The 19,876-nt window shown below is 41.0% G+C and overlaps 1 protein-coding gene across 4 annotated transcripts in view; it reads right to left on the bottom strand.

The window, feature by feature from the left end:
• Positions 1-708: 708 nt before the first annotated feature.
• The window catches only part of ELAVL3 (ELAV like RNA binding protein 3), a 32,364-nt gene continuing 13,196 nt past the window's right edge, over positions 709-19,876 (bottom strand). Inside the window, exons 2-6 of one of the 4 annotated variants that reach the window (XM_075206701.1) lie at positions 17,436-17,643; positions 15,020-15,168; positions 12,313-12,466; positions 11,672-11,897; positions 709-4,416 (exon numbers count right to left, since the gene is read on the bottom strand). In XM_075206701.1, coding sequence (XP_075062802.1) covers positions 4,089-4,416; positions 11,672-11,897; positions 12,313-12,466; positions 15,020-15,168; positions 17,436-17,643 — 1,065 coding nt within the window. In that variant the 3' untranslated portion in view covers positions 709-4,088. Of the gene's footprint in view, positions 4,438-11,671; positions 11,898-12,312; positions 12,467-15,019; positions 15,169-17,435; positions 17,644-19,876 lie in introns of all 4 variants that reach the window. The other 3 variants (XM_075206703.1, XM_075206700.1, XM_075206702.1) reach the window with 3 other exon arrangements.

The raw sequence follows: 19,876 nt of genomic DNA on the forward strand, positions 1-19,876 counted from the left end.
GATCAGTCTGGTACCTCGTAGCAGCCTAAAAATCTGCCCCTGAAGTATTAAAGGGGTTGTCTGCCCAAAAACATTTATTCTTTTTAAAGTTGTGGGTGGGGACAATTTCATAACTAAAAAAAATAATTGAACTACTATTAACCATAGTTTTCCTGTATCGAAGGCTAGACGTAGTGCTAAGTGGGGCAGCACGGTGGCTTAGTTGTTAGCACTTCTGCCTCACAGCGCTGGGGTCATGAGTTCAATTTTCCGACCATGGCCTTATCTGTGTGGAGTTTGTATGCTCTCCCCGTGTTTGCGTGGGTTTCCTCTGGGTGCTCCGGTTTCCTCCCACACTCCAAAAACATACTGGTAGGTTAATTGGCTGCTATCAAAAATTGACCCTAGTCTCTCTCTCTCTCGGTCTGTGTCTGTATGTATGTGTTAGGGAATTTAGACTGTAAGCTCTAATGGGGCAGGGACTGATGTGAATGAGTTCTCTGTACAGCGCTGCGGAATCAGTGGCGCTATATAAATAAATGGTGATGATGATGAAGTATTCAAGAGCACCAGAACTTACCGTTCAGGTGCTCTTGAATACTTAGCACTAAGTCTTACCAGGCAAATAAACCAGAACATATTGGTAATGTCGTTCCCCATCTTTATATTACCATTTTTGCACACGCCCTTTCTCCCCCATTCATTCTAAATAATACGAAGAGACCATCCTTTATTAATAATTATCTTTTTATTTACTTTTTTTATGCGTTTTATTACTCAGTGCTCTCAGCTCAATGGATTTCAAACCAGCTTATAAAAAATGCACATTATTGTTTTTTTTTTTATGTGTTTTTTTTTTTAACAATGTTTCTCAACCCCCACCCTTACTTCGTTCTTTAAATAAATTATCACCTTTTCCTTCAATGCCAGTTAAGCCCTGTTTCCTCATTGGAGAAGGGCTTTGACAAAAAAAAAAAAAAAGAAAAAAGAAACCTTGTTTGCTTAGGCTCAGAACAAACATAAATATGCACATATTTATACCCACACAAATAAAGAATAAATACTTCGAAATAAGTTAAAAACAACAGTTTAAAAGATCTCGCCAGGTTTTCATTTTTTTGTGTGTTTTTGTTCGTTTTTTTTTTTTCTTTACATAAATGTCTTTTTATTTTTTTGTTCTCTGTTGACTCTTTGTTTTATTTCTTTTTAATTTGCAAGAGATCCTACAACGTTCTACTAAACACAGTCAAAGAAACCACACGGAATCTATAACACAAAGAACTAACTAAAATCGTGGGGCAGAAGAGCTTGCTCTCGACCTTATCCCAACTACGTTATTATTATTTTTTATATTAGAAAAAGAAACACAAAAAAATATGAATTAAATCATATTAAAAACACGTTAACTAGAGAAACGGCTGGGGCGTAAATCTAAAAAAATAAAATAAAACAACAAAAAAACCGATTCATAGAACAGACGCTAACTTAACTAATATACAACCAAATTTTCTCTAGCTATTTTATTTTTCTTCTACACAATAATTCTACGCCAAGCTAATTTTAATTTATATGTTATGAATATTTGCTTTTAATTAAGGCTGCAGTCCCACTTTCCGCTTTTATTTTCTTCAGTATGGGGTTCAAAGTATGCCTTCATTGAGAAGGGCCGGCTTTAGGCTATCTGGTAGAGAAAGTGGAATTACCGCTATAGGCTGCTTGGTTTATAGCTAACAATTAAGACCTGACAGACTTTTATATTTATTTGTCAGATTTAAAAAAAAAACAAAAAAACAACCGGGTCACAACCAAAAATGAATGTCTTAAAAAAAATAATATTGGTGTTGCAGGATAGACTTTGAGTTATCTAAATTTTAGAGTCACATTCAAAGCCTTAGGGGTAAATTTACTAAAGCTTATAAAAATGAAAAGAGGAGCAACCAATCAGATTACAGCTATCATTTTCTTCAATGTACTAGATAAATGATAGCTAGAATCTGATTGGTTGCTATGGGCAACACCATCACTTTTTCTTTTTAGAAGTTTTCGCAAATCTACCCACAAGTCTGCAACAGTCTGCACACAAGGGAACATTTTTTTATTTTGTTTTGGGGGGGGGGAGTCTGTGTTACAAAATGCAAGTTCCAGTTTAGCAGAGCTTTCGGGTACATGCAGGGAAGTAGCTGAGCTGAATTAAAGGCTTCATTCAAAATTAATATTACGTTGTCTTAAGTTTTTGCAGGTTTGACCGGCCCCCTATGAAAGACTTGCTGACAGTAAATTTTTGTTAATACGGCCCTAGAAAGGCGTTGCTGAAACATAACGAACTTGAAATATTTACAATGATTTTTTCTCTTTAAATAGATCATCTTATCGTCTATATATAACCAATTAGATTCCATTATTGCACTTGTAGGAAGTTGATTCCTGCAGGGGTTCTATAGTACTCCCTCTACATCACCTACTCTTCCCGTGCCAAGAGCTGGGCCATTTCTTAATGTAAGACATATTATACGGTACACAAGGCGTTTTGTTTCCCCAAGGATTATTTTTTTCAATGTCAGAGTTTTTATATTACATCCGTTCATTTTTAGTTTTTATTCTTGCAATGTAAGAAAAAGACTTTAACTTTTTTTTTTCTCTGTCGAAAAACTGAATTTGTTTATTTCCTCCTGGATAAGTGGGTCTGAGGCTATAATTTCACCCAATCTAGACATTTTTGTTTACCCAAAACCTGGCACGATATTCAATAATAATAATATTTAATAAAAATACACAAAGTTTCAGATTCTCCACCACGAGTAGGGATGTCGTCTAATTACCAAAAAACATGGGGGGCCACCGTGTAAAATATATAAAGACCGTCTGAATGAAAAGGCTTCAAACAAGTCCCCAAAAATTGGGAATCCTTTAACATAGAAATATATTGCAGTTAAAATTTAAAATGCATCACAGGTTAAGAATGTTTTTCGCTTGTCAAGCAACGATAACTTGGGAGAATTAAAAAATATGTATTATTGCAAGTTATGTCTTCTTCTTTTCCGTTCTATAGCTTGCAGTAAATTCAACCATCTAATGAGTGCTAAGCTTTCTTAATATACAAGATGAGATGATACAAAGGTATAGGCAGAATTTCAAGATTCTTTTTAATAACCCCAAGTTATTTTTGCACGGCAGAAAGTTACCTCTTGAATTACTTCTGGAAGCCCCTAACATGGAAGGGGGTTTTTCTAATAAAAAAAGGTCTGGTTTTGGTACCCCGTAGTGAATTAAAAGAGCTATTCTGTGTGTATATATAATTTTTTTTTTTTTTTTAATGGACTCATAATTTGGGACAAGTGCGAAAGGCTTAAAATGTTCACTGGATTTTATTTTTCTCCTTTTTTAAAAAAATAGATATTTTTTTCTCTCTCTCTTGTTTCTGCGGCCATCTAGTGTCTTGATTTATTACTCATTAGGAGGAGGGAGGATGTGGAGTGAGAAGAACATGGAGAAGAGATTGAGGGAGCGGAAGTTGCTAAGCCCCTCGGCGGAGGGAAAAATGAACCGGCCAAAGTGAGAGAAACTTTCTACATATCTTACCAGGCTCTATACCCCCCTGTACCAGCCATAGAGGTGCCAAGCTGGAGTTCTCCTTAGCAGACCTCAATTTGCCTAACGTTCTATAAGGGTTCTAATTAAGCTGTGTGTCTTCTGTTGATACCAGGTTCGGAACACTAGTCAATAATGTATCAAGATTTGTATTGTGTATGCCGCCCATAATAGTACCAGGACTTATGCCAACTTTATTCAACCCCAGTTGTATCAGACTCCAAGATAAACCTTAGAAGTGCCAGAGATGGCGTCCTGGTCAACTCTAACAGTGCTACACTACAGCTCACCAGTCTTGGTGGCACTAAGGATTACGTGTTGTGACCCAACAACAGAGGAAGCTTAATCTGGTGTTGAACCCTTCAGTTACCAGACTCTGTTGCCCCATGTGGCAATGTGTCCGCTGATAGACAAGGTTTAGAGATTCCCTACTTCTACCCTCTTTCTCTCTCTTTCATGTTCCCTCTCTCGCACCTCTTCCCCACCCGACCTCTCGCTCTTTCCATTCAGTGCCCTCCTTTTCATGCTTTGTGCTGTTTACTGGTTTTAAATGACACTTGCAGGACCCTGTCCCCCAGCCGGTATCCGTTCAGGCTGGCAATAGCCATGGCCGCCTCGTCGTAGTTTGTCATCGTGACGAATCCGAAGCCTTTGCACTTGTTGGTGGTGAAGTCCCGGATGACTTTGACGTTCGTCACTGCACCGAACGGCCCAAACAGTTGCCACAGGACGCTCTCGTCGGCCTCCGGGGATAGGTTGTAGACGAATATGCACCAGCCGGCGGAGGTAGGACCGGTCAAACTGACTCCGGCAAGGTTAGTAACACTGTCAATGGTGATGGGGGAGAACCTGGGAAGGAAAGAGAGCGGACTACATTGGGTGTGAGGAATAGGTCTGCTTGAGTGAGAAGGAGGAGTGGAGTATGGGAAAGACAGAGAAGAAACGGAAACGCTCCACGTGAAACACACAAAAAGAAAGTGCAGGAGAAGTGGATAGCGAGAGAAGAAGGAGACATGGAGACATATTCATGATAGCAACGCAATGGACATCATTTACGCGCCTAGATTTCTAACAATAAGCATGGGCTTGTGGCGCAAGACGGCAACATTTGCAGTGACGCAAATATATTCACAGGCCAACGATAGAAGTTGGGCGGAGTGAGCGCGTTCCGCGCTAAGTATGCAGCAAGCGCCTAGTTTTGAGGAGCAATGCGAAAACAAGAGTTCATTTTGCAGAGCGAGATTATTGAAATGAGATACAGGGCTGAACTGGGAGCATTTTAGGGGTGTTCCTAACTTTGGGGAAGGGCGCACACCCACTTCCACTCTGCAAAAGGACTCAAAATTTGCACCAGCCTTGAGACAATCCTACACTTTTAATGGGTCACGTTTGTCAGCATACAATTGCACGTCACCAGATAAGCTTAAAACATACAAAAATGTCACATATAATGAGTACAGTCCCAATGTCCTCTTATTCTCATGTCTAATTTTAGCCATAAAAGTTTTATTAGATGAAAGTAATGGTACTAAAGTGGTAGCAGGTTGGGCATTGAGCACTAGGACCTTTAAGCAGCAGAGAAGAGAGTAACTGTGCGACACACAGACATCATTGTGAAATTGATGTTTGTACGCAGTTAGTAGGGGGGGAAGATCGCAAATGGTGGAAAGAAAATAGTTATGTGTAGAAGATGATGGTGAAGAAATAGATGAGGCTACTGGGGAAGGTGGAATGTATTTGTAAGGAAGAATGGTGTCTAGTATACCCCAAAAGAGGAGAACACAGGAATAAGCATCTTGATCCCCAAGTGTCTCCAACAACAATCACTGTGAGGAGCTCTGCTAAACAGTCTAATGAAGGTAATGCAAGGAGCAGCATAGGGGAAAGCAAGTGTAGTGTAGTATTTTAGGCATGATTAGACTATCTAAAAGCAGGTTAGATGGAATACCCAATGCTGCAACCAATCCAGATTATATATCCTATACCTGTAATTATTGTTTACCTCGCTATTGTGTCACTTATTATGGTTGTGTGTTTATCATATTTAAAATAAAACAAATGTAAGTCTAAAAAAAATTTTCTAAGAAGATATTTTTATGGGAGAAATAAAATGGTTAGTAAGGTCAGAAATAGATGAGTAGTTGAAGGAATGAGGATAACGGTCTCTGGGCAGGAGGAATATACAGAAAAGGACGACGAGAGGAAAGGAATGAAAGAAGAACGAGTGCGAGGAATCAGTCTGTGCTGCAAAGAGCAAGAATGCTGTGGAACCAATCAGATAATAATTTATGTTGGTTCTACTCTTCAGATTTCAAGACATACACAGTATCTGTATTGCCTTTACTCGTCAGAGTATAAGCTCCCGTGGGCAGGGTCCTCTCTACCTATTGTCCCACATCTGTCTACTGTCTGACTCTCTCGTACGTCCTGTCACGTCTTTTGCTGCACTCTGTGTAAGCCCCCGTAGTATTGCTCACACTCATCTGTGCTACTGATGTGTATTACCCATACTTGCCAACTCTCCCGGAATGTCCGGGAGACTCCATCATTGCGCGAGAGTCTCACGGACTCCCGGGAGAGTGTGGCAATCTCCCGCATCTGGCAGAATTCTGCCCACTTCACTAGGAATTAGGTCCCGAACGCCACAATTTACCGGGAATCGCAGCGTTTGGCCCCGTCCTGTTGTCAAATGACGCGTTTGCGTCATTACGTCACTGGGGGACGACGACAAAATGACGCAAATTTTGGAGCCCTGCCCTCATCACAGCCACCGCTCCCGGAAGCCAACTTTAGCAGGTTGGCAAGTATGGTATTACCTCATCTATTTGTTACTTGCTTCTGTATTTGGTGCTAAGGAATCTGTGGAGCCTTATAAATAAATAAATAAACAAATAAATAGTAATAATAATCAGCGCCTTATTTCCTGGCCGTCTCTATCGCAAGTGTTCCCAGGTCAACGAACAGCTAACTATTTGTATATCCATAGAATTAGCTGGCGTTCCCGCTGTCAGTCATGACAGTCTGTCTGTACACCCTGCTAGCAAAATTGTCAATAAATGTGTAGGTTTTGCTCAAATTCTCCATTGTTAACAGCTTGTAATAAATCAGCGCCACCTTGTGGTACAGAAAGGTTAAGATACCAGTTTTTTTTTAACACACAGATCGGAGACAGCTATTTTGTGGTCTGAGAAAAAATTTATAAGAGCGCAGCTTATCAGTTCACTAGAAACCAGTACCTCATAAATAGTTCTCAAGACCTGCCTCAGTGACGTCACTGGATCCTAGTGAAATACTGAATTCTCATGAGTATTAATTCAGACCAAAAATGGCTGCCTCCACTGTGTGCAAGGGACACTTTCTCCTTATGTCAGAAAACTGGAAAAGAATGAATGACTAGATTTGCAAGTTGATGGCCTCTATGCTACATCATTCCAATATTATTCTTGTATAATACACATTTTTCCATACTAGTCAATAAAAAGAAAACTATAAATTGTATTGTCAATAAAGAAAAACTCCACCAAAAAGTAAAATGACAGTTCTAACTTGCATTCAAGAAGATAATAATATACAATACAAAGTTATATTGACGTTGTCGAGGCCCCTCCCCCATGGATTCACATTTGCATGGAAGGGGTGTTTGTCTTGGAGGGGCATCAACAACCTCTGTCCGCTGCTCTAAAGTACTCTCAATCAATCAACTAAAATAACAGCGAAGCTTCCAATGGATTAACAGGTATGGTTCCAACACCATTCTTTGTCAGTACAAATAGCAATACTGACTAATCCCTAATTTGTTTTATATTCTATACTGACAATTTTATCAAAATTTACTGACGGAGAAAGTTTCTTGTCATATTGTTATTGAACTCTCTTTTCTCCTACTGACAGGCATATATTTTTACTATATTTTTTGGCACCCATGTTCCGACCCCCAGACTATACTGCAAGGTCATAGCTATCATAGCAGAAGGAGGTGTGGCTGAGAGAAGGGGGAGGGGCTACCCTCCTAACCGGTGAAGTGGAAGCTGAAACGCACGTCTTTATAGTCAATATATACGTCAGCGTTGTGAGGAGACCATAATGTCATTACATTCAGAGATGAAACAGCCCCATCGCTGATATTGAGATAACATTAAAATGCTCACCCGGCCTTTATCATTTCATGTAGAACACACATAAACGGTTAGATTTATCCAACCTTCTAAAAAGAACAAGTGGAACTGTCGTCCACGGCAACCAATCAGAATCTAGCTGTCATTTATCTAGTACATTCAAGAAAATGACAGCTAGAATCTGATTGGTTGCTATGGCCAACACCTCCACTTTTTCTTTTTAGAAAGATTGATAAATCTACCCCAAGACTCATGTAATAGCACGGTGCAAAGAGCAGAAAATAAGCCCCGGCCCAGAGAAACCAATCAGATAAGAGTATACTGCCACATGCGTCACTATGAGATGGTTTGGTGGCATGCAGTATAAAAACCCATATTGCCAAGAGGAGTACACTGTACAGTCCCGCAGATCCCTACTGTACCCTTATCAGAGCGCACTGCTGCCTCTCACCACCCAGAGTGCCCGGCGATGCCAGGATGGATGATGCCAGTGGTGTACCAGGCAGACACACCCACCGCTGGCACTTGTTAGCACCATGTTATTAATTAGGTCTTTGTATAGGCTACTTGCTCTATACAACACAAAACACAACACAACAGGGTCATAACAACAGGAAGATTAAATGTTCTAAGGAGGGTGTGGTCAAACTGAGATCCCCCCACCCCCCAAAAAAGCAAAAAAACAAATAGGTTACAGGGCAGCCAGAAAGTAGCACATGTTTGATATGCCAGCCATGTATCTAAGGAGCAGATTAATGAGCGGAGTGAGAGATACCGGCTGAATACAGTGAGTATGTGGGTAATATCTAATACAAAGCTAATTCTACATTTAATTACTCATTACACCCCACTATGGTGCATATAAATTATATACTGATATATAATAATAATAATATTATAATATGTATAATGATCTTGTGTAAATATATAACAATTGATACACTGATAATGATCACCCTGCACTATATAATATATACTGATAATGATCACACTGCGCTGTATAATATATGCGGATAATGATCACACTGCGCTGTATAATATATACTGATAATGATCACACTGCGCTGTATAATATATGCGGATAATGATCACACTGCGCTGTATAATATATACTGATAATGATCACCCTGCACTATATAATATATACTGATAATGATCACACTGCGATGTATAATATATACTGATAGCGATCACACTGCACTGTATAATATACACAGTGATAATGATTACACTGCACTGTGGACACACTGAACCTTACAACGTACACACAACTACCTATGTGTAATGCTGGATATCACAGTGATGGTGTAGATGGAGCACAGTGTAGTGAGGGGTATCTCAGCCTGCTCATTAAGCCGTAGAGTGGGCAGAGGGTGGGTCTGGGCGGCTTATTTACCTCTTGACTCCTTACGCCGTGTTTATTAAAGAGTCCAGCCTACGAGAGAGGGGACAGGAGAGGGAGCGCAGTGTTAGTCGTGGCGCAGGTACAGAGGGATGGGGCCAATCTGAAGTTCCGGATAGACATGAGGAGGGAGCAGGGGGAGACCAAACATACATGTGCAGTACCCATTCCTCCATGTTACTCTTTGTCTAATACTCTCTGCATTGTCACTGACGTCTGTCCAAATATAATCCCCAGAAAGGTTGTAGTGAAAGACAAACTACCTTAAAAATAAAAAATTGTCAGAGGCCACAGTCAGAATTCCCAGCAGAAATGAAACACTCTGCAGTGCTAGGTCAGGATACGTACACTGTATATTACCCCTCTGACCAATATGTATCATGGACAGGTCACCAGAGGAGATGACAAACTCTTTGTCTGAAACTTGAGTTTAGCGTCTGTTGTATCATCACCAAGAAGCTGAATTTAGCTCTGAGATAGACATTGACAACAAGAACAATGAGACTGGTTACATCTCACACACACATGGAATATGTGAGCCATTGGCTGCTTTGGGTGTTGATTGATCAATTTAATGCATTCAACACAAAGGACAACGAAACTTAACATGATCTCAACCATATGACCGACCAGCCCAAAGAAGAGCACAAAATAAATAGCCAATCTTATTCCATCACCTGGGCCCCCCACACCAATCTGATTGCATCACCTGGACCCCACAAACCAATCTGATTCCATCACCTGGACCCTATACACCAATCTGATTCCATCACCTGGGCCCCACACACCAATCTGATTCCATCACCTGGGCCCCACACACCAATCTGATTCCATCACCTGGGCCCCACACACCAATCTGATTGCATCACCTGGGCCCCACACAGCAATCTGATTCCCTCACCTGGGTCCCACACACCAATCTGATTGGTCAGCAACCAAAAATTTCACAGCAGGCTTTTTAAAGTGATTGATCCCCTCAAACTGGGTGATGTTTTCCACTCACAACAATACCCACACAATCTGCTCGTTCAGCAATCTAATTTCTGGGTGATTGCTTTGAACAATCAGATCAGTAAAACGTCTTTCTCTACAATGCCCAGAGATAAGCACATATGGTTGGATGGGAGAGAAGAGCTTGTAGAGTAGCCTGAAGAGAGGGATGGATAAGAGGAGATGGGTGCTGAGAGCTCCTGTGCTGTCTGCAGTGAGCGGCATGAATTGGACAATGGACGGCGATCGGGCAAAGGACTGGTAGTAACGTGTACAAGTATGGAGACATTATTGCAGTGGTTGGAAAGTGGGCACGGATATGGGACAGATGGATCTGAATGATAGATAAATTGAATGGAGTTAATAATGTACAAGTGGTAACCAAGACTTGGAGACTGAAGCTGAAGAAATACAGAATAAAGCTCTGAATGGATAATACATATGTAGTGATATGGGCTGTATAGACATACAGGATAGAGAGTAAACAGACAGTAATCTTACAGTGTTGATGGGCTGGCAATAGGGTGAGACATCAGAGGGACAGTGGGTAGGACTAGGATGAAGGGACAGAGGCAGGGGATAGGGGTCTCTGCAGGAGGAAGCTCAAGGGGGGAGAGTCCGAATCTATACAGGAACAATCGCGGCGGCAAACACATTATTTTTATAGTTGCCCACTCCATCCTTATTGTGAAATGCCACATCACCAGTTTGATATATGCATTGCATAACTATAACACATATACAAGCATGGTACATAAGAACATTGCCCCACTGTAGTCTACAAACTAAGATGTGCACGCTCCATCCGTTTGTCCCCTAACTTGTGCTCCTTCAAACGGGCACTAAAAACCCATCTCTTCCTTACAGCCTACCAGCCTTCCACCTAACCCTCTCTCCATGCTCGCTCCCATCCCCTTGCTCCTCCTCTGTTGGGGTGCACGCTTGCTCCCCCCCCCTCTGACTCCCTTTGTGCCGGCCGTCTGTTTCCCCTCCCTTCAGGATGTAAGCTCTTATGAGCAGGGCCCTTCTCCCTTCTGTCTCTCTACCTTCTCTTCTGCTCCTACTCCATTACATCTGCTTTGCCTGGAGCCTCTGAAGTTTTGGTACTAGTTGTTTATTGTTCTGTACTGTTATTCCCTGTACTGTCCATTGTTTGTACTGTGTTCGGCGCTACGGAAACCTTGTGGCGCCTTATAAATAAATAATAATAATAATAATAATAATGTGCAATCAATACTAGACTTCAAAGGAAAGCATCTGCATCGCCACCCGGTGGCCAAACGTGGTAGCAGGTTTTTTTTTTGTTTTGTTTTAAACATTCTTAGAATCTTTAGAATCATTAGATCTACCAATCAGAACGAGGGGAAGATGGACAGGGAAAGGTGAATGGCGTTAGAGAAATAGCCACAGACGATGAGTGTGTGAAGCAAATTGGTAAACGCATGTACTGGGCATGATCAGTAACAGTAAAGGGAGTTATGTGGGTATGGGCTGTGCTGCGGTGGGCATGGAGGGAGCAGGGTTCAGGAAAGGGTAAGAAAATTCTGAGATGGGGTTAATGCAGGGGGTGTGGAGTTTCACGTGGGGGGTGGCTCACCTGAATCGCTGTGTCTGATGGTGAAGGGGTCCTGTGTACCTCCGGGCTGTGGTCTGGTAAAGGTGGGTAAGAAGCGCTTGACCTGTTTTCTGGCTGGGGTTGTTGGCAAATTTCACTGTGATTGGTTCACTGGCACCGAGCGGTTTCTGACCATTCAACCCTTTGATTGCCTCCTCTGCCTCTATTCTCTTGTCAAATCGGATGAAGCCCACTCCCCGGGAGACCCCTGCAAGCAAAGTACAAACAAAACCATCAGTATAGCCATGCCTGTTAGCTGTATATTAGAGGATAAAGCCACCTTTGTGGCGTTTTGTTTTGTGTGTGTGTGTGGGGGGGGGGAGGGTTGTATTCTACAAATATCTAGTATTTGGTTGGAAACACTCTCTAGCAGAATGTATCTAACTTGTACCTTTACCTGAGCCGTATGGTCGGCTATATAAGTCTGGCTTCCACGTAATTGTTGACTATATCTCCCCCTCACTGTCATAGCAGTAACCTTTGAAAGTAACCTATGTCTCTCCCCCTCTGTTGTATGTCTGGTATCCCCACTTGGTCACCAGAGTTTGGCAAAATTTCCCAAATAATGATATACGCCCATGTTCACCTGTACACCGCCATCTTTCCCAGACAGGGCTTTTTACCTGTAACCTGGTCCACCAGGATACGCGAGGTGATAATTCTGCCGTACTGGGAAAAGAGTTGTTCCATCTCTTTCTGGTTCATGGTTTTGGGCAGGCTGCTGACGTATAGATTGGCATCTCGTATGGAGGCGGAGCTTGGCCTGGCGTAGGATACCTGTGCCACAGGGGGTGGGCAGAATGTCATATACACAGCCAATGTACATACCACTCACAACTATATCACCACATACATTATGACAGGAACCCTTATTGTATTTACAAAAACTACTCTTTACTTGTGACTTTGGACATTTTAGCCTAAAATTATATATATATATATATATATATATATATATATATATATATATATATATATATATATACATATATACATTTACAACATAAATTCTCACAAATCACTTGGACAGTACTGACATAGATCATTACCCACAATACTGTACCTAGTATGGGGATAATACTGGTATAATCAGTAATCGGTATGGGGATACTGCTGGTGTAATCAATATGGTAGCCCTACTTTTGTTATCATGTGATAAAAAAACCCAGTATGACTAATAAGGGGATTACTGGTATTACTGGTATATTCATGTGGTGGGTACTCTCTCTGAGCCATATTGTGTGAAATGTCTTTATAACACAAAGCGGAGCTCATCTTTTTCATCTCATTAACAGGGACAGTAATTATTCCCCATTTTCTTACATAAGCAAGTCATGAAAACAAGAGCTGCCCGTGGTACTTGAACAGAGTGTTGGGAAACAATAGTTTAGAAGAGAATAATATCAATATTTAGCCATTCAGGTCAAGTACGGCACACTAATTATGTTATTTACCAGCAGAAATAAGGGCCATGTAACACACACATTATGCTCTCAGACCGTCCTCTGTTCTGGAAATGTCACTTAGTAGCACAGAACAACATCACTTAGAAAGCAGGGAAGAGGTTAATTGACACTTTTTTCCCTAATGAGAAAGTATTGTTTGCAGAGTCCCCAGCCACTGTTTCCACAGAAATGCTGGGTCGCTCAAGGGAGTCTCCCATGAGCCTTTGCAGCATCAACACTTGTCGTTGAGGGCAGGGGAGATGGAGACTGATCTGATGCAATGGCCTCCATTAACCTACGCTTAAGAGTTAGACACAAAGGGCTAGATTTACTAAGCTGCGGGTTTGAAAAAGTGGGGATGTTGCCTATAGCAACCAATCAGATTCTAGCTTTCATTTATTTAGTACATTCTACAAAATGACAGCTAGAATCTGATTGATTGATATAGGCAACATCTCCACTTTTCAAACCCACAGCTTAGTAAATCTAGCCCAAAATCTGCTTTATTTATAATCTATGTTTATTTTCACTTCATTCTTTAACTATAAATCCCCATACTACAATCGTGCATCTTTGCATTTTTTTTTTAAATTGCACCAGCATAATGAATTAATGACAATGCAGCCTATCAATTAGGAAACTGTGACCTAGTACATACATGCCTATATCACTAGCTCCTGGTGGACTAACAGGCTGCAGTCACTTTAATATTGGTTCAGCCCACAAAAAAATGGCTGCTGCCACTGTGCGGAGACAGCCTACCAATTCACTTAGGGACTAGCGATATTGTGCCTCTGTGACGTCTAAGACTGCAGTCTTACGACTATCGGTTTTAGCTCCCAAAAATGGCTGCCTTCCCTGTGTCTACGTCTCGCTGATACCAATAGTTCCCACAAACTGCATTGTCTATATCTCCGGCCAATAAGGAATTTCACATATTTAATTTGCCCAAAATAAAAATATTGCTGCGTTAGCCACTTTATTTTTGTCATTATTAATAAAGTTATTTTATAGATGATGCCACTGCTGGGAGTTATAATCCAGTTATACAGCAGCTGCAAATCTAGATGGCAAAGTATTATAATAATTGCATCACATGACATGGTAAAGAAAAAAAAAAGAAAAAATGAGTGTAAGCCTTGTGGGTTCATGTTACATGTCACTTTCATTAAGAGGGACTGGCCCTGTCAGCCATTAAATGTGTCGCTGTGTTGGGTCACAAAGCTCCCTCGGTGGGTTTGACCTCCGCACGATTATCTGTGATTAGGTCACTTTTCAGCTCTACAAGACTTATCCTTTAACTTCTCCTGGGCGACACTGATTTGGGTTTTAAACACAGCAGCTGGCTTCCTGTCCCAATCCACGCTGTCCCCCCTACCCCCCCCCATTCATTTAATCTCCAGGGGAAATACCCCCTAATTAGCCAGCAAGAGGACAGATGGCTTAGTGCCTTTGTGTCCTCCCCCCCCCCTCCGCCCATTCACAGCATCACTTTCCCCAAGGGGAGGCGCGGACATTTGAATGACAAAGGCAAGATAAATAAAAGAACTTTTCCAGTCTTCCCTGACCTGCTGCGTCTAATATACAGTGTGACCTTAAGGGAGTAGGGGTAGAAATTGAGGGCATCTGTCACTCTGCCTTCTGGCAGGGGGGGTGGGGGGGGGGGCTGGTTTAGGGGCATATCTGATTTCTTTGTTGGGGGTGGATAGAACACAATCCACTTCTCAGATATATGATTACACTCCACACCAGTACACAATGACTGGTGTGGAATAAGCTGTTGTTTTTTTTTTTTAAATTGTTTAACAAAGGATTTTGCCCACAGAGCTTACACTCTAAACAGGTCCAGAGAGTTAGCGTTACACAGAGAGCAGCGCGTCCTCACCTTGATGGTCTTTGTCTGTAATTTCAGTCCATTGAGGGTGTTTATGGCTTTATCTGCATCGTTAGGGTCCACGTAATTTACAAATCCATACCCCAAACTCTGACCTGTGTGGGCAAGATGTGTAGTCAGTGAAAGTGCTACCTTAGGACCTGTGGGGGAGAAGTTGTGTAAGTCAGTAAACGTGAACGGGAGGACACTTCTGCCACAAAATACAGATAAAGAGATCTGAGCCTTCGCTCACAGTACAAAGGTCTCTTAATAGACAACTTGCTGTCCACACAACCCCCCCCACCCCCAATCACATAATAGACCATCATGATGTATACCAAAGCCGGACCACCTGCCTCTCCACTTCCCATGCACTTACAAAAAGCAATAAGGCAAAATAAAACACACCTGCCCCCGTTACAAACGCCACTCTCTCAGTTTATCAGTAAACGATGGATTTGGGGAGAAATGTCCCAGAATCCTCTAGGAAATGAAACATACTAGAAATGGTTCCAGTCCAAGCAATAATTAAATTTTGGGTCAAGTGGCCAAAGTCTACTTTAGATAGTAACCAATACCTGTCTCATAAATTATTATATGGATTATCATACAAATATTGCTCATTTTGGTCTTAAAACCTTAAATACAATGATGTGAAAGAACTATTAATATTCCAAAATATATAATCGAACGTTTCGACAACTTATAAAACATGAACATAGATAAAGTTTTCTTTTCCTTATTTTTTTTTTTTTTTGCAAATATTATAATATATTAGAGTGACACGTCTCAGTGCCTGTTAATGGTTACTATCATAAGTCTACTTGGGTTGCTTTAACCATCTATTAAATCTAGTACATCACTTAGGCCAACCAATAGAGCTGTCGGTGTCTCTTTGGCTGTCGTGGGACTACAACTCCTAGCATGCCCGGAAAGGCATGATTAGATAATTATGAGGACATTGATGGAAACTGTTCTACAGAGAGCTGTGTAAAATAAAGATGGTGTTGCTCACGGCAACCAATCAGTTATTTCAACGTACCACAAAACTGACACTTCCGATTGGTTACTGGAATGTTATCTGTAGAATAGTCTTTATAAATGTTCCCCATTGAGTGGTGTGTACATGGCAGGGTGATTAGATATTATACAATGGTTGTATTTTGCAGGTTAAAATTGTCCATTGCACATATTGCAATATATGGGGATAAACATTTACAATTAGCTATATGTAATCATTATTGCTGGACTCAAATAATTAGCATGTCAACCTTAAGTATGTAGGCAAATTTGATAAACTTTTAATATACCACATTATGATCATCATCATCATTTATTTATATAGCGCCAACATATTCCGTAGCGCTTATGTCTTAAATTAAATTACTTATGTCTTAAATTCCATTTTCTAATGGAATCCGCTACCTGGCTCCACCCATCAACTAGTTACAGCTACCTCTCAGTAGCCGCAACAGCTCCCTGCCATCCCCTAATTGTCAGTAGCAGCCATTTTCCTCAGCCACTGGGTTATATTTGCAAAATGTATTTTAATTCTTAAGTAGTGTGGGAGCAAATGGTTATTAAATGTGCCCGTATCCAGAATATTCTAGCTGTAAATTACATTCTCTCTTAACATAATTCCGTGTTCTTAATTCAACAGACATAATTCCCTTTCTACACATAGGATTATCGGTTTTGAAAAATGAGATCTATCGCCCTGGTAAACACTTCAGGAGTCGCTGTGATAAGCTGTGAAAGGATCTACTTATCAATCCCTGTCAGCTGTTCTAACAAAACACTTCCCTCCTAAATAATCCTTTAGGTTTAGTATACGTGATGAAGAGGTCATTTTTCCGTGAACTAAGCGCCTTCTGATCAGAGCAATCATCCCACCATTTATTTTACAGCTTTGAGTAGAGACCACTTCTTTTATAAATTGGAATTTTACCACAGGGGTAAAATGCAGAAATATGATGTAAATGTCCTTGCGAAGCCTATTATGAACAATATATAATAGTGTACCCACTCGTGAAGATGTATCTCACAGTCTTACATATCTCTATCTGCATATTTTTAGTCAGTAACACTACCCAATTCTTGTCATTGTCATTTTAAGTGTAACTGTCTCTATAAAGCTTTACATGCTAGGAAGAAAGTCCCTACCCTACACTAATGAGCTCCAATACAGGCAAAACAGTCTGACTGTATTCCACAGAAGTCTGTTTTTCTAAATAGGAGAGGCTTATTTTCATAGAACTAGCAAACTGGGAAAAGAAATGAAGTTACTCCCTGCAATGAGTTGAAGAAACCATCACTTTTGTCATTTTGTGACACAACTAATATACGACACCCTACTATATGTTGCACCACTTATTTTAAGTACAGATGACATATGACAGATAAAAATATAAAAGTAGAGGGTTCATACCTGTGATTTTGTCTCTGACCAGTTTGCAGGACTCAATGTCTCCGATGCTGCCAAAAAGGCTCTTAAATTCTTCTTGCGTCATGTTTTGAGGAAGGTAATTGACGATCAAGTTGGTTTTACTGTCGTCGGCGGCTCCATTTGTTCCATTAAGAATACCCACACTGCCAGGGCCATTACTGGCCTGGGTCTCCATGGTGCTAATTATCTGCTGGAGAGAAGAGTAGAGGAGGAGAGAGAGGCACGTCAGTGTCCATCTTTATGTCAACCATCCCATGAGTCATGTCAGCCATGATAGCACAATGCCTTCTGGGTAATTCTATGTCAACCATCCCATGAGTCATGTCAGCCATGATAGCACAATGCCTTCTGGGTAATCCTTTGTCAACCATCCCATGAGTCATGTCAGCCATGATAGCACAATGCCTTCTGGGTAATTCTATGTCAACCATCCCATGAGTCATGTCAGCCATGATAGCACAATGCCTTCTGGGTAATTCTATGTCAACCATCCCATGAGTCACGTCAGCCATGATAGCACAATGCCTTCTGGGTAATCCTATGCGGTCATCTTTAATGGCCATGAAGTCACTGCCATGTTTGCAGAGATCTCTGCGTGTTTCGCTAAGGATGACATCACTGTCTTGATTATTTGGCCAATTTACAAGACATCTTGTTTTGTAAAAAATATGAGATCACCAACATTCCTGTCAGCAGCTCTTTAATTAATTCAGGAACTGTACTCATCAGGATGATATCAGCAAAAGGTCAGACATAGGGGTAAATGTATCAGGCTGCGAGTTCTCCGTCGGATTTGAAAAGTGATGTTGCCTATAGCAACCAATCAGATTCTAACTTTCATTTTGCAGAATGCACCAAATAAATGATAACTAGAATCTGATTGGTTGCTCTAGGCAGCGTCTCCACTTCTCAAACCTGCCGGAAACTCGCAGCCTGATACATTTACCTCTCAATGCTTTGACAAAATCATCTAAAACAACAGGTCTAATTACTTTTGTTACAGCAAATTGACATTTCTACAGTAGAAGAGGGCTCCAATGTCCAAATTGTGATGAAAAAACTGTAGAATCGTTACCAAGCAAATACGTTTTCAACAAAACATCCCCCAACAACAGCAAGCAGAGATCTACACACATATACTGTATTCAAATAAATACATTTCTATCCTCTTGAGAACACTGCCCCCTGTATAATCATTGGACCTGATGTAGAGTTGTTGAGTGTATGCCAGTTTGCATAGCAAAAATTGCTCAAATAGTCATTGCGCATGGTCACAAAGGGAATGCACGCTGACGCTCCAATGCAGAGCACACAGATGATGACTTGGCGTGACCAAGGGCATTTGCTGGCAATGCGCGGTCAGATACATCTCGAGATGCATACGGCTCTGCATATTGGCAGATACACACTATTTTCGCAACCAGCTCTGCATCAAGCCCATTATATCTATTAGCTGGTGATCGCATAGTGTGTGTCACACTTCATACGTCATGCACGTTTTGCTGAAGTGCACGGAGAGTCCGTCTGCGTCTAAAAAGAAAAGGCCCCCCCTGCTTGTTTCACATAACTGGGACAAATATACCAGACAGAAAGAATAGGAACACGTGTATGATGTAAGAAATGTTTGCCTACAGAGAAACCAAAAAACAGACTGTAAACAAAAACAAAGGTCTGAAATGAATTACAGGGGCTCCATTCTTGCAGCTAATTTCTTACAGGAACTCAGTTCCTGCAGCTCATTCCTTACAGGGGCTTGTTTCCTGCAAATCAAGTCTCACATGGACTGTGCTTCTTTCTGTAAGATAAACAGGATCCATGAATATGGATACAGCAGAGAGAGAGGCTTAGGGGTATATTTACTAAACTGCGGGTTTGAAAAAGTGGAGATGTTGCCTATAGCAACCAATCAGATTCTAGCTACCATTTATTTAGTGCATTCTACAAAATGACAGCTAGAATCTGATTGGTTGCTATAGGCAACATCTCCACTTTTTCAAACCCGCAGTTTAGTAAATATACCCCTAAGTCTCTTGCTTTTCACAGGCCGCTGGAGTCAAGCAGAAAGATGGGACATCTGTTTATTCTACTATTCTCTGCCTATTGTTCTACAAATATGTACCGTATTAGTGGAACAAAAGCTTTCCTGTTATTTTCTCATTATCAAACACGCCACTGAAATTACCTATATTGTAATAAGAATATAAGGATTAGTGCAATAAACGTACAATAATAATTAAAAAAAAAGACCATATTGAGATTCCCTTCCCATAATAATGGCACATTCTCATTCACTAGACACAATGTGGAAAGAGAAGCAGGCAGAAGGCGGAGGGGCGTGAGTGAGAGGCATCTGTCAGTAACAAGATGACTCCTGTAATTAGCATGGCAGCCGGGAATAAGCAGGATGTCTTTAACGAGATTTC

The sequence above is a fragment of the Mixophyes fleayi genome, chromosome 4, assembly GCF_038048845.1.
Source record: "Mixophyes fleayi isolate aMixFle1 chromosome 4, aMixFle1.hap1, whole genome shotgun sequence".
In the NCBI taxonomy this organism is placed as follows: Eukaryota; Metazoa; Chordata; class Amphibia; order Anura; family Limnodynastidae; genus Mixophyes; species Mixophyes fleayi.